The sequence below is a fragment of the Neoarius graeffei genome, chromosome 9, assembly GCF_027579695.1.
Source record: "Neoarius graeffei isolate fNeoGra1 chromosome 9, fNeoGra1.pri, whole genome shotgun sequence".
Lineage (NCBI taxonomy): Eukaryota > Metazoa > Chordata > Actinopteri > Siluriformes > Ariidae > Neoarius > Neoarius graeffei.
Genome location: NC_083577.1, coordinates 50,014,171 through 50,029,420, shown reverse-complemented (window position 1 = coordinate 50,029,420; position 15,250 = coordinate 50,014,171). Strand labels below are relative to the sequence as shown.

At 42.6% G+C, this 15,250-nt stretch overlaps 1 protein-coding gene across 1 annotated transcript in view; it reads right to left on the bottom strand.

Annotated features, from left to right (window-relative positions):
- pdia5 (protein disulfide isomerase family A, member 5) overlaps positions 1–15,250 on the bottom strand; it is a 138,499-nt gene that overhangs the window by 42,201 nt on the left and 81,048 nt on the right. The window contains exons 9-10 of the mRNA XM_060929719.1: positions 13,809–13,900; positions 5,671–5,742 (exon numbers count right to left, since the gene is read on the bottom strand). Coding sequence (XP_060785702.1) covers positions 5,671–5,742; positions 13,809–13,900 — 164 coding nt within the window. The remainder of the gene's footprint in view (positions 1–5,670; positions 5,743–13,808; positions 13,901–15,250) is intronic.

The following is a 15,250-nucleotide window of genomic DNA, read 5'->3' as shown; positions in this document are numbered from 1 at the left end:
TGTTGAGGAGCGTTGGCTACAAGCCCGTATTGAAAGAGGGTGCAGTACCAACAATTGAAGAAAAAGAAAACGACAAGAAAAGGAAAGTATTTATTTATTTATTTATAAAAAGTAAAGTTTAGTTGCACCAGTCCTCCAGGAGTGAGCCGAGGGTTGTTGCTAAAACCTGGGACAGAACGGGACGGGACATATCGCTCAGGCAGTGACCTCCCTGCCGTCTTATTTCTAAACTGGATATTGCTGCCATCTCACCCTTATGTGGAAGAAGTGAATGAACAGAGAACTGAACAAACAACTGTAAGTCAGATTGTTTCAAAAACAATTGGCCACAAGGTCGGCCTTCAAGAAGCGAGAACACAGACGGGTAAGCTCCAACTCTCATTTGGATAAAAAAAAAAAAAAACAGCTCGTTGTTTCCCTGCATTTAGATTAATACATGCAACTTGTATTGGGTGTTTAAGTTACCAGTATAAGATTATTTAATTTGCTTCAGAATGTGATTGTCTCAGTTCATCTGATTATTTAATTAGCCTTTTACATTTTATCAGTGAAAATGCATGCATGTACATGCATGTTGCATAAGTTATAACGCCTATCCTGTTTTAATGAGAGTCAACCCACAATCAATGAAGTCAAATCAGTCTTAGTTGAGCAAGTCGGTAACGGCATTTCTTACTTTCACCATAAATTTTTATTTATATGACTTTGGTCTATAGCTGTCAAAGGCCTCGGCCTTAAAACCGGTTACAGCTGTGACGTCACGCACTCAGGGCTGGCTGCCTCAGCGGGGCAGCTCAAATGCCAACTTTGTGGTCGATTTTAACTCTCAAAAAAATATATATTTTTTATTCCCATTTGTGCAGCATACAAGAGTCAAGGAAGGAGATACTATCCACTCAGAAATTTATTTAAAAATAAAGGTTCTACAGAGGGGCGGCACGGTGGTGTAGTGGTCAGCGCTGTCGCCTCACAGCAAGAAGGTCCGGGTTCGAGCCCCGTGGCCGGCGAGGGCCTTTCTGTGTGGAGTTTGCATGTTCTCCCCGTGCCTTAATGGGTTTCCTCCAGGTGCTCCGGTTTCCCCCACAGTCCAAAGACATGCAGGTTAGGTTAACTGGTGACTGTAAATTGACCGTAGGTGTGAGTGTGAATGGTTGTCTGTGTCTATGTGTCAGCCCTGTGATGACCTGGCGACTTGTCCAGGGTGTACCCCGCCTTTCGCCCGTAGTCAGCTGGGATAGGCTCCAGCTTGCCTGCGACCCTGCAGAACAGGATAAAGCGGCTAGAGATGATGAGATGAGATGAGGTTCTACATATATCCTTGAAGATTAAACCACCATGATTCCACAGGCAGATTCATAGGTTGGACTGTCATTTTTATTTTCTGAGCAAGCTGCATTTACAGCTATTCCATGGTCTTCCTGATTAACATACAGTGGTGCTTGAAAATTTGTGAACTCTTTAGAATTTTCTGTATTCCTGCATAAATATGACCTAAAACATCTTCAGATTTTCACACAAGTCCTAAAAGTAGATAAAGAGAACCCAGTTAAACAAATAAGACAAAAATATTATACTTGGTCATTTATTTATTGAGGAAAATGATCCAATATTACATATCTGTGAGTGGCAAAAGTAAGTGAACCTTTGCTTTCAGTATCTGGTGTGACCCCCTTGTGCAGCAATAACTGCAACTAAACGTTTGCGGTAACTGTTGATCAGTCCTGCACACCGGCTTGGAGGAATTTTAGCCCATTCCTCCATACAGAACAGCTTCAACTCTGGGATGTCGGTGGGTTGCCTCACATGAACTGCTCGCTTCGGGTCCTTCCACAACATTCGATTGGATTAAGGTCAGGACTTTGACTTGGCCATTCCAAAACATGAACTTTATTCTTCTTTAACCATTCTTTGGTAGAATGACTTGTGTGCTTAGGGTCGTTGTCTTGCTGTATGACCCACCTTCTCTTGAGATTCAGGCTACATCCACACGACAATGGCAACGAGATTTTTTTTTTTTTAAATATCGCGTCCACATGGGCAACGGATCAGTTAAATTTCAGGTCCATATGGCAACGCAACGCTTGCTGAAAACGATGCAATACACATGCCACACCTCTAGGTGCGCTGTAAGCCGGTCCCATCGGAGACACCAGAACAATAGAAGTAGACGCATGCGCACAGTGACTATCCCTGTCACTGTCACACGCACACACTTTCTCACTCCCTATCCTATGGATATAGTCCCTTTAAATCACATGCTCGTTTTTTGAATGGAGACGCGGAAAGAGGAATGAACGGCCCTTTTTGAGGAATGTATTGTCGGACTTAAACCAACATCTGAAGAGGTGAGATCGCTCCTTTTTTTTTCCCTATTTTTGCTGGCGGGATTGACTCTGCCCTAAGGGCTATTCTCTCACTCTCTCTCTCTCTCTCTCTCTCTCTCTCTCTCTCTCACACACTTTGCACCATTACACAATAAATATTCACAGTGAAAATATTTTGTAAGTGCATTTCATGAACCAAGTTATAGGATTTGTTGACAACTCGCATCGAGTTCGTTACACTTCTACCCGGCGTGAAGCACATGCGGTTGTGACGTCATCGTAAACAAATCCGTTCTACTCATCCAGACGACTTCACAACGGCTCCGTTGCCAGATTTTTCCCACTCTGGAACCCGTTCTCAAAAGATTTCGTTTTGGGGCACCCAAAACGCCAGTGCCGTGTGGACGCCAGGCCGAAACGATAAACAATTTTATCAGATTCACCTGAATCCGTTGCCGTGTGGACAGGGCCTCAGTTCATGGACAGATGTCCTGACGTTTTCCTTTAGAATTCGCTGGTATAATTCAGAATTCATTGTTCCATCAATGATGGCAAGCCGTCCTGGCCCAGATGCAGCAAAACAGGCCCAAACCATGATACTACCACCACCATGTTTCACAGATGGGATAAGGTTCTTATGCTGGAATGCAGTGTTTTCCTTTCTCCAAACATAACGCTTATCATTTAAACCAAAAAGTTCGATTTTGGTCTCATCTGTCCACAAAACATTTTTCCAATAGCCTTCTGGCTTGTCCAAATGATCTTTAGTAAACTGCAGATGAGCAGCAATGTTCTTTTTGGAGAGCAGTGGCTTTCTCCTTGCAACCCTGCCATGCACACCATTGTTGTTCGGTGTTCTCCTGATGGTGGACTCATGAACATTAACATTAGCCAATGTGAGAGAGGCCTTCAGTTGCTTAGAAGTTACCCTGGGGTCCTTTCTGACCTCGCTGACTATTACACGCCTTGCTCTTGGAGTGATCTTTGTTGGTCGACCACTCCTGGGGAGGGTAACAATTGTCTTGAATTTCCTCCATTTGTACACAATCTGTCTGGCTGTGGATTGGTGGAGTCCAAACTCTTTAGAGATGGTTTTGTAACCTTTTCCAGCCTGACAAGCATCAACAACGCTTTTTCTGAGGTCTTCAGAAATCTCCTTTGTTCGTGCCATGATACACTTCCACAAACATGTGTTGTGAAGATCAGACTTTGATAGATCCCTGTTCTTTAAATAAAACAGGGTGCCCACTCACACCTGATTGTCATCCCATTGATTGAAAACACTTGACTAATTTCACCTTCAAATTAACTGCTAATCCTAGACGTTCACATACTTTTGCCACTCACGGATATGTAATATTGGATCATTTTCCTGAATAAATAAATGACCAAGTATAATATTTTTGTCTCATTTGTTTAACTGAGTTCTCTTTATCTACTTTTAGGACTTGTGTGAAAATCTGATGTTTCACTTTCAAACTTTCAAGCACCACTGTACACATACATGTATGTACACACTGCCACAGCTGGGTCAGAACACTACCATGCTGCTTTGTGGGGGTGGGGAAGAGTGTTATATATAAAAAATTTTTTAAATGACATTGACTTTTCAGTTCAGTTGTGTTTCATTTTGTAACAGTCTACCAGGTGTTTATTCTACAGGTTCTACAAGTTAGTCAGTAAATCCAGTCGGTTGCTTCAGAGGCATTAGGTTTTGTAAGCGTCGTGGCAATAATGCAACAATGCGTTGACAGAAAATGTACTTTTAATACTTAAGTATTTTTAAAAGCAAGTACTTCAGTACTTTAACTTGAGTAAAAATTTGACCAGACAACTTTCACTTGTATCGGAGTAACATTTGACCAGTGGGATCTGTACTTGGACTTCAGTAATGAAGTTGGGTACTTTGCCCACCTCTGGTCTCTACTAAGTTTCGACTGGTTTCAATTTTTTAAAATACAATAAAGCAAATATTTTGGTGCTGTTTTGGACACAGATCTTCCACTTCACTCTCAGTTCTGGACATCTGCTTATAAATAATCCCACTCTCTGACCAACAGCAACTAAAAGAGAGTGAGAGACATACACGCGCGCGCACACACGCACACAACTGCTGTGTACCTTCACAATCTCTAGTGTTCATGGACTAACCCAAATATACTCAAAAAGACTGCAAACTGTAAAAAGGTATGAAGCAACAGACAAAAACATCTTTACAAAGACGGAACACACTCTGCTCTAAAACAAACGGACATGATCTTCCAGTTTTTGAAAGGATAAATGCAGCTAAATTGAGCTTCAGGGTCCAGAGGTCTGTGTCCAGATGCTTTACAGGAAGACCCGTCAGCTCCAGCTGCAGTGGGACACAGCAGAGTTTTTAAATCCAACTCTTTTCCTGACTGTTGCCAAATCACAAGCATTTCAAACATCAGAACAAATCCTCCTCAGCAAGATGAAACCGTCAACTTGTGCAATAAGCGATCTTCCAGTAATGCATTGCCTAATAAAATAATAAAGCCTTGTTCTTAAGACAAGAATTTATCAGTCATGGAACATACAGTATTATTAAAGTTGCCATTATGTCTAAGTTGGCATGACTTCTAGCCATTATTGGCATAGTCGATGACATGATATTTTTTAATTATTGACATGTGGGTTTAACCCATTCAGCTCAAGTGATCAGTCAAACGTGAATCATTCTTTAAATAATTAAAAAAAAAAACCACCTTTGATAATACTGGCTTGCAGTTTCTACCACAGTAACAATATTTATTGGGGGGGAGAAAAAAATCAGACTCCCTAGCTATACTTCATATACCCCACTTTGAGAACCAACAGCTTAGAGAAAACAGAATAAGCATGCAATATTTAACATTTCTTAGGTTTAACTATTTAGTTACACTCCTACCACTATGATAGTTATCATGATTGGTACAAATCTGGCCATATCATGTGACTACCAAGAATCTACAGTACTGATCACCTGGACTAGACAAATATATGAAAACACTGAAGGGGGTGGGGGTGGGAATCAGAAATGTCTCAAGGCCACAAGGCCCATATGCGTGTTTGGACCTGGTGTTTTATGGTGTATAAATCCCATGCTTGTTTTAAAAACTCCTTTGATAGTGGACTCAATCGATGGAGCAGTGCTGAAGCACCAAACCCTTAATATGTCAACTAAAAACTGGCCTTTGCACTGGCCTGTAGGCTTATAAAGATTGCAAGGCTCTGTGTGTGTGTGTGTGTGTGTGTGTGTGTGTGTGTGTGTGTGTAGTCTGTCTTTTTCCTAGTTGGGGTGATGATTGGCAGGACGGTGCCCATAGACACAGGCTGCTCTACTCACTTTTTAAGCCAGTCGGCAATGTCCTTGGCTGTGGCTCCATAGTTCTCATAGTGATGCAAGAACTTTCCCTTCCTAGGACACAGGAAAAAAATTAAAATAAAATAAAAAAATACAGTAGAGCATCTTTAACCTTAGCCATCAATCATGAGTTGGAAAATATTATACAGAGGAACACCAGCCTATATTTGACTGCATACCTGGAACATTTCACAAACTTCTGGGGAGAGGAGAAAAGAATAGATGAGACCTGCCTATTTAAAAGGACCTAGACTGATAGATTAAGCGGTGCTGCAATTTATTTTTCCATCTCAATAAAGCTGTATTACTTGGCACAACATATTTGTAGTTGCACACCAAAGGACTGCATTACAAGACGGTGGATCCCTCTGCAGCAGCCAAGATAAACATTTTAAATTAGTGTCTGGTCCAAAGCTAATTAATGCACACTTCTCAAAGCATCTAGCTTAATCAAAGACTTCATCTAAGAGGCATTTTCACTAATCCACATTAACACTGCAGAAAAATTACACTTGTTTAGAACTGTAATCTGGCATTTCCAAAGGAGAGGAAAACAAAAAAAACATCATACAACTTAGGGCAATTTAGTTTCAATCCAGTTGTACGCATGAGCACATCTGTATGCACAGGTAATGGTTTCTTTATCTGCTCTGATTCAGGATTTTCTGCCACAAATAATTAATTTAAAGCAGATAAGAGCAATGCTATCGGGGGGGGGGGGGGGGGGATGCCAGCACTGCTTTGTCCTTTGTAACTGTCATTGATCGATGGGAATCTGCATGCATCATGGTAGTGTATCAAAAAAGCCTCAGAAAGCCATCAACCTGCATTAGTTCCCCTGTGTCAGATTTAATATTGAGACAGATGGAAGCTGTTCACTTATCATGTGCATTGGGTTTGGCCTCGCATGACCTTAAAAGCTGTCAGGCAGCGTGAAACGTGTGCGACTTTGCTTGATCCTTATATCCTCCAGATGAACACTTTGTAATAACTTTCAGTCCTCGTCTGCTCTGGTGTGTGCCAACTGAACAGAAAGGTCTGGGGAGTCGAAGGCAACATGGCAGTTCTCCAAGTCACTGGACAGCTCAACTAATTACAATTACTTCAGATAAAGGGCATGAGGACTGGACTTTCCTAATATCTATATACGGCAATGTCGCCTCACAACAAGAAGGTTCTGAGTTCGGGCCCAGAGGCCAACGGGGGCCTTTCTGTGTGGAGTTTGCATGTTCTCCTCGTGTCTGCGTGGGTTTCCTCTGGGTGCACCAGTTTTCCCCACAGTCCAAAGGCATGCGGTTTCGGCTAACATGGGGCGGCCTTGGCCTGAGGTTGGGCTGAAGTGCCCTTGAGCAAGGACACCTAACCTACAACTGCTCCCCGGGCGCTGTAGCAGAGCTGCCCACTGCTCTGGGTATGTGTATGTGCTCATTGCTCACTTGTGCGTGTTCACTGCTTCAGATGGGTTAAATTTCACTGCGTGCTTAAGTCTGTGCTTGAGTGTACATGACACAAATAAAGGCTTCTTGGCTTCACAGAGCTCACAAAGGAAATACGACCTCTCCGTGATGGACTGATGTCCTGTTATTTAGGAAACCGCTTCAAAATATCTGTAGGACCCAATGACTGTCAAAGAAAACTGCTATAGACCCTTTTCAGTCACGTGACCTTCGTAAACGCGACCACCATTTTGGAAATGTAGTGGACTTCGGCTCGAATCAGTTTGAATGCGAGGAAGGCGACAAACGAAAAACATAAAAGAAAAAGGAGCGAGATGCAGAAAACACCTTCACTATCCAGCGACGTAGGGCATTTACAGGGCGAGCAGAGGGAGAGGTATTTGCAAAAATTGAGGCTAGCAGGCTTAGAGAACGACGTTTACCTGCTTCCACCAGGATTGTTCACTGACGTACGCTCCGGCTTGCTCCCCCTCAAATTAAGCAGTGCGCTCCGGAACCTTGGCCGGAGCACTCCGGGAGCAAGCCAGAGCGCGCTGCTTAATTTGAGGGGGAGCAAGCCAGAGCACGCTCTGGAACCTCAGCCGGAGCACTCCGGGAGCAAGCCGGCACGCGCTGCTTAATTTGAGGGGGAGCAAGCCGGAGCGCGCTCCGGAACCTCGGACGTTGGCTCCGGCAGCTATTTACACTGGATCCGGTGTAAATAGCTGCCGGATCATAATTACAGTAAACTAGCAAATACAGTAAAGGAAAAAACTTGAGACTGAAAGGTTTTAACAGTCATCCAAATGACTGAACATAAACATTGCTACAGTAACATACTAGCTACTTATGTTGTTGACATTAGCTAGTCAACAATAGCTACTACAGCAGAACAAAGAGGTTACAATGGGTTATTTTAACCTATTATTTGGTTACACACTCGCCGCCACAGAATGTTAACAGCAATGTAATGCCTTTTCTGGCTAATTTTATTTGTCTTACCTCCAACAAAGTGGTCACTACACAAGCGTTGGTATGCCGAGGGCTGCCAATCTTTCCTGTTAATGGCCGCTATCCATCTTCTCCGTCGGGATCCGATAAAATGATAACCCTTGCCTTGTTTGTTGATGGTTACTACATCCAGGTGCACAACAATATAGTGGCATGATGGAAGTCTTGCTGAAAGTAAAAACTTTCTTTGCTGCCGTTCCTCAACGTTGGCTGTGGTAAACTACTGGTAGTACATGTCCAAAACGGCGGCTGCGTTTGTCGTGACGTCACGTGAAAAGGGTCCATAAAAATACAGGTAAAATTTTGAGAAGCTTTAGCACAAGAGATCAATTATGTGAATGTAGCCAATAAAGCCATCCTGAAGATTCAGGCTGCACTGGATGTTAAATACATAAAGTGGCAAGAGCTTAAGGGTTTAAATCCAATTGCCCTTCACTCAAGGCCAATACGCGATAAGACCTGGCACAAAGACATGTCAAGTTCAAGTCAAATCAGTTTAACTTGGCATTAAGAGTCCTTTTCATGCCTGATATTGAATCATTCAGGAGCCATTTTTAAGAAACAAGCAACACTGAGGTTGATGGTTCAGCGCGCAAACGACTGCAACAGAAACTAAAGAAAAGCAATGTCTGGAGTCAAAGAGCTGAAACAAAGTGCTGGCACTTAGCTCCCGGAGTTTCATTACCGTAAGCAATGACGCTGAGCGATCGTTAGCCTGAGACTCCCCTCAGGGCAATGGCTAATGGCTCGTTGAAAACGGATTGGGCGGAGAGTGGTGTTTAATTAGCTCTTCCATAATTAAAACGACACACATTTAGCATTGAATGAAAAAGCGTCTAACACTGAATGAAAGCAGATAAAGCTATGAGATGCAACATAAAGTCAATTAACTTTTGCACAAGATACTGCTTAAGCACATGTGATTATAAAAGCAATAAATTACATTTAAAAGCTGTGGTTTTTTTTTTTTTTTTTAAAACTGGCTCGATAATGCTCACTTGGTTGAGGGTGAAATATACAAAGGCGGACATTTTAAGCAAATGAATACTGTGATTATTAGTGCAAAAATTGAGCCATATTGACCTCGCTTGCTTCACAGAGAAACTTTCTTTGCTCTCATTAACTGATCAAGGCTTTTGCTGCCTCTGGATAGAAACGAGGGCAGGAGAGATATTCTCAGGGGAATCTCCTCACTAAACAAACCTCATACTCTTCGGTGCTTGTTTACTGGGGAAAGGTCTGCACTAGATCAAACGCAGTTAACGTCAAGGCTTCAGACTCGGCCAAAGCCAGCCGTCTCGCTCCTTAAATCCCTAGCAGAATTTTTCGTGATTAACTTCTTATGATGATATTATAGAGATGCCAATATCAATTACAAGAAAGTCCTAGCAGGCAGAGAGGAAAAAAAAAAAAAGAACAAAAAGCAAGAATTTTACAGCCAAACCTGAGGAAGGATGGCTATTTTTCCCACATGTGCGTCAAGCAAAAGTAAGAAGGTGGCAAGGAAAAGTCAGCGTGTGTTTGGTTATTTAATAATAAGCAGCTCTTCCATATTTCTGCCGTTTAAAGAACTCACAGTTCTATCTAATCGTTTTCGAATGGCTCACAAATTCACAAGTCAAACGTCACCTTCATAAAACTGGCACGAGACAAAAGTAACAGCGACCAGCTGCTACTGACAGATGCTTTAGCTGGGGGGAACCCAGAAATGAATAATTTTTCAAGTGTCTCCCGTACCACTGTAGTACGGGCTCAAAACTCTGGATAAGCGTAAATGTTGGCACCTATGATGCAGCTTCTGTAGTGAATATACTGTAAAATAAAAAAATTATGAAACCAGCCATCCTTCCTTCCTTCCTTCCTCCTCTCACTGCGCTCTCCACATCCACACAATATCCTGATCGTGCTTTCACTTATTACACTGTTGTAGTTTTAATTTAAACCCCCCCCCGAACTGATTTGGGCGTGGTTATTTTCGAGGTAGATGACATTAGGTAATTTGTGTGCAAATCAGAATCAGATCAGATACGCTCTTTACCACAAAAGCTAAAGTGCTTTCCAAAATTACAGTACTTAGCTTTTGTGTGTGTGTGTGTGTGTGTGTGTGTGTGTGTGTGTGTGAGAGAGAGAGAGAGAGAGAGAGAGAGCAGCCAGGATTGAAAACAACACTCTCAGGCTACGTTTACATTAGACCGTATCTGTCTCGTTTTCTTCGCGGATGCACTGTCCGTTTACATTAAACCACCTGGAAAAGCCGGGAAACGGGAATCCGCCAGCGTCCACGTATTCAATCCAGATCGTATCTGGTCCGGTGCTGTGTAAACATTGAGAATACGCGAATACGCTGTGCTGAGCTCTAGCTGGCGTCCTCATTGGACAACGTCACTGTGACATCCACCTTCCTGATTCGCTGGCGTTGGTCATGTGACGCGACTGCTGAAAAACGGCGCGGACTTCCGCCTTGTATCACCTTTCATTAAAGAGTATAAAAGTATGAAAATACTGCAAATACTGATGCAAATACTGCCCATTGTGTAGTTATGACTGTCTTTAGGCTTGCCATCCTTCCACTTGCAAGTAGTAAGTGATATGCGCTGGGATCACACACACAGCGGCTCAGTCCCGAATCGTGGCTCGTGCACTTCACTCGCGTGCTGTGTGAGCTGCGCAGGGCCGGAGTGCGCACCCTCCAGAGGGCACTCGCTGTTCAGGGCGGAGTGATTTGGAGCGCAGGATGCCTGCGGAGCCGAGCGTATCCGTGTATTGGTGTTGCTGTGTGCACGGCTAACGGTTTTAGTGTAAACGCGAATCGTTTTAAGAACGTTAATCTGATGATCCGCTGATTCGACGTAATGTAAACGTAGCCTTAGAAAATAAAGTACCTTATTGTACCTTTTGGGGTACGATGGCTTGTCACTGGGGCAGGACCCTCTAAGGTACTTATTTGTACCCTTTAGATACTGCTCAGGAACATACATACATATACAGTGGTATGCAAAAGTTTGGGCACCCCTGGTCAAAATTGCTGTTACTGTGAACAGTTAAGCAAGTTGAAGATGAAATGATCTCCAAAAGGCATAAAGTTAAAGATGACTCATTCCCTTTATATTTGAAACAAAAACAATTTTTTTTATATTTTCATCTTTTACATTTTCAAAATGACAAAAAAGGAAAAGGGCCCAAAGCAAAAGTTTGGGCACCCTGCATGGTTAGTACCTAGTAACACCCCCTTTGGCAAGTGTCACAGCTTGTAAACACTTTTTGTAGCCAGCTAATAATCTCTCAGTTCTTACCTGGGAGATTTTCACACATTCGTCCTTGCAAAAGGCTTCCAGTTCTACAAGTTTCTTGGACTGTCTTGCATGCACTGCTCTTCTGAGATCTATCCACAGATTTTCAATGATGTTTAGGTCAGGGGACTGTGAGGGCCAGGGCAAAACCTTCAGCTTGTGCCTCTTGAGGTGTTCCATTGTAGGTTTTGAGGTGCGTTTTGGATCATCGTCTTATTGTAGAACCCATCCTCTTTTTAACTTCAACTTTTTTACAGATGGTGTGATGTTTGCTTCCAGAATTTGCTGGTATTTATTTGAATCCATGCTTCCCTCGACCAATGAAATGTGCCCTGTGCCACTGGCTGCAACACAACCCCAAAGCATGATCGATCCACACCCATGCTTCAGAGTTGGAGACGTGTTCTTTTCCTGGAATTTGGCACCCTTTTTTCTCCAAACATACCTTTGCACATTGTGGCCAAAAGGTTCTATTTTGATTTCATCAGTCCACAGGACTTGTTTCCAAAATGCATCAGGCTTATTTAAATGTTCATTTGCAAACTTCAGACGCTGAATTTTGTGGCTAGGACACAGGAAAGGTTTTCTTCTGATGACTCTCCCATGAAGGTCATATATTTGTTCAGGTGTCGCTGCATAGCAGAACAGTGCACCACCACTCCAGGGTCTGCTAAATCTTTCTGTAGGTCTTTTGCAGTCAAACGGGGGTTTTTATTTGCCTTTCTAGCAATCCAACGAGCAGTTCTTTCAGAAAGTTTTCTTCATCTTCCAGACCTCACCTTGATCTCCACTGTTTCTGTTAACTGCCATTTCTTAATAACATTACAATCTGAGGAAACAGCTACCTGAAAACACTTTGCTACGTTCTTGTAGCCTTCTCCTGCTTTGTGAGCATCAATTATTTTATTATTCAGAATACGAGAGAGTTGCTTAGAGAAGCCCATGGCTGTTGATTTTAGGGACAAGTTTGAGGAGACAGAGAATTTATACAGCTTTGAAATCTGCATCATCTGACCTTTGAACAAGCCACAGCTCAACAAGCTAATTAAGGTCTGGAACCTTGGTAAAAGTTACCTGAGGACTCAAATGTATTGGGGTGCCCAAACTTTCGCATGGTGTTCCTTTTCTTTTTTCACTCTCCAATTGTACAAAACAAAAAGAATACACAAATCTTGCAAAAAACGCTGAAATGTCGTCTTTACCTTCATGCCTTTCGGTGATCAGTTCATCTTCTGCTCACTTAACTATTCACAGTAACAGACATTTTCAGTAAGGATGCCCAAACTTTTGCATGCCACTATACTTTTTTTGGCCCTAAAAAGGTACACAGAGTTACCTTGAGGTCCAGTAATGAGCCCCAGGGGGTATATTAGTGTAGATTGTATCTTGGGGGACAGAAATGGACTCCTACTGTACCATTATTTCTGACAGTGTAGCGAATAATTTTAACAAAAAGTGTATATAGAGTCTTTGTGCTATAGCTTGTGTTTAGTCACGCTGAGTAGTTCTCCCATGCATTTTTAAAACCACTAAAGCTGTCTTCTGGGTTAATAATTAGCCTGTACACACAGCAGAGCTATATATGTGACAGTAAACACATAAATGCAAGGACAGTAAAGCTTATTATAAAGCAGAAACCATAACCATGCAGATTGTACACCATCGCTTGCAACATGGATGTTAATCAGTGAAGTTTTTAAACAAGGAATGGCCTTTGTTAAACTGGGATGCACCAGGATTTAGAAATCTGTACAACACACAATACCATGACATTTTATTATTTGCAGGCGCTACACTCGGTCATTCCTGCCCTCTTTTCCTCTCCGGTCTTCTGGGTGTTGCTAACATTAATATCACCTCTGCCAATCATGAGACGATCTAAGACACTGACACAATTGAGAGATTTTTCAATTGAATCTACCCTTGAAATAAGATGATTAAGCAGCAGACCTTCAGTATCACAACAAATTTAACATTCAGTACCACGTCTGCAGAAGTTTTGATGAGTTTTCTGCTTGAACTGCTCTCATCAGTATGTCAACAAGAGAGCAGCAGTCGCTGTTATGCTTTAGCTCTGGTCCCCCACTGCAAGAGTCCTTCAAAATCAATATTTTACGACTGTATAAGCCCTAAACACTTTATTGCCTTGTAAATTTCTAATTCTGATATTACCTCCTCATCTTACCTGCTTTTCCTCCCCTCACACAAGGGTCACCTTCCTCTGGCCCGAAATCCTTCCCCAAAGCCAGTGACTAAAAGACGCCTAAACTACAGACTGAAGAACATTAGCACTGGACTCCTCAACTACGCAGAAACGACTTATGAAGGCTTCACTGGTTCGCACCTATGTAATAGCAGAATTAAATGTTAAAGGCAAGCTCACTCAAAGTAGCAGAAGGTTGGGTAGCCTTTGACATCAAACTCCTGCTTAAGTCCATCAAACTCTGCTGGGTGAACGTTCATCCCTGCCAATACCTGTAGCGAGATAAGAGGAACAAATGATCAAATGAAACAAAATGGAACTCTGGGAAATGAAGATGAATGGCTGCGTCATGGTGGAAAAAGAAGTGTGTTAAATCAGAACATCAAAGTGTGGCCTTCAGTGAAGTAGGGCACGGTAAATAAACTCTCTGTCTGCAGTCCGAGGTGTTTCTTTCACGCCAATATCAAATCTAAACTTATTTGGCTGTAGAAAGCATTACATTTACATTGCAGTGCATTTCCATCGCTTGTAGGAAACAAGATCAACTGTGAGCTACGTATCCCCTCCCCCGCTCTTGATTATATCAGAATTCAAGCAATTGAAGGAATAGGACACTTATTATGAATGTTGACTTCAACAAATAATTCACCCTGAAACAAGGAAGTAAAGAGCAGTGTTCTCCCCAGGGATTTCAAATAGCATCCTGGTAAACTGTCATTTTGAAATGGCGTTAAAATCCACCCTGTGTGTTTCGTAAATGCATTTAGTCGGTAAACAGGAAGTCGATGTGCGACAGACCTGAAAATGGTACACACCGTATAGAACCCCAAGCTGAAGCTCGGTACCAAATATCAAGCAGGTGTGATTTGTAGTTGCTGAGAAAAGTGTGATGAAAATTTTGTAAATCCACCTTATATGTTTTGTAAATACACTACCGTTCAAAAGTTTGGGGTCACCCAGACAATTTTGTGTTTTCCATGAAAAGTCACCCTTTTATTTACCACCATAAGTTGTAAAATGAATAGAAAATATAGTCAAGACATTTTTCTGGCCATTTTGAGCATTTAATCGACCCCACAAATGTGATGCTCCAGAAACTCAATCTGCTCAAAGGAAGGTCAGTTTTATAGCTTCTCTAAGGCTACGTTTACATTACGTCGAATCAGCGGATCATCAGATTAACGTTCTTAAAACGATTCGCGTTGACACTAAAACCGTTAGCCGTGCACACAGCAACACCAATACGCGGATACGCTCGGCTCCGCAGGCATCCTGCGCTCCAAATCACTCCGCCCTGAACAGCGAGTGCCCTCTGGAGGGTGCGCACTCCGGCCCTGCGCAGCTCACAGAGCGCGCGAGTGAAGTGAACAAGCCACGATTCGGGACTGAGCCGCTGTGTGTGAGATCCCAGCGCAGATCACTTATTACTTGCAAGTGGAAGGATGGCAAGCCTAAAGACAATCATAACTACACAATGGGCAGTATTTGCATCAGTATTTGCAGTATTTTCATACTTTTATACTCTTTAATGAAAGGTGATACAAGGCGGAAGTCTGCGCCGTTTTTCAGCAGTCGCGTCACATGACCAACGCCAGCGAATCAGGAAGGTGGATGTCACAGTG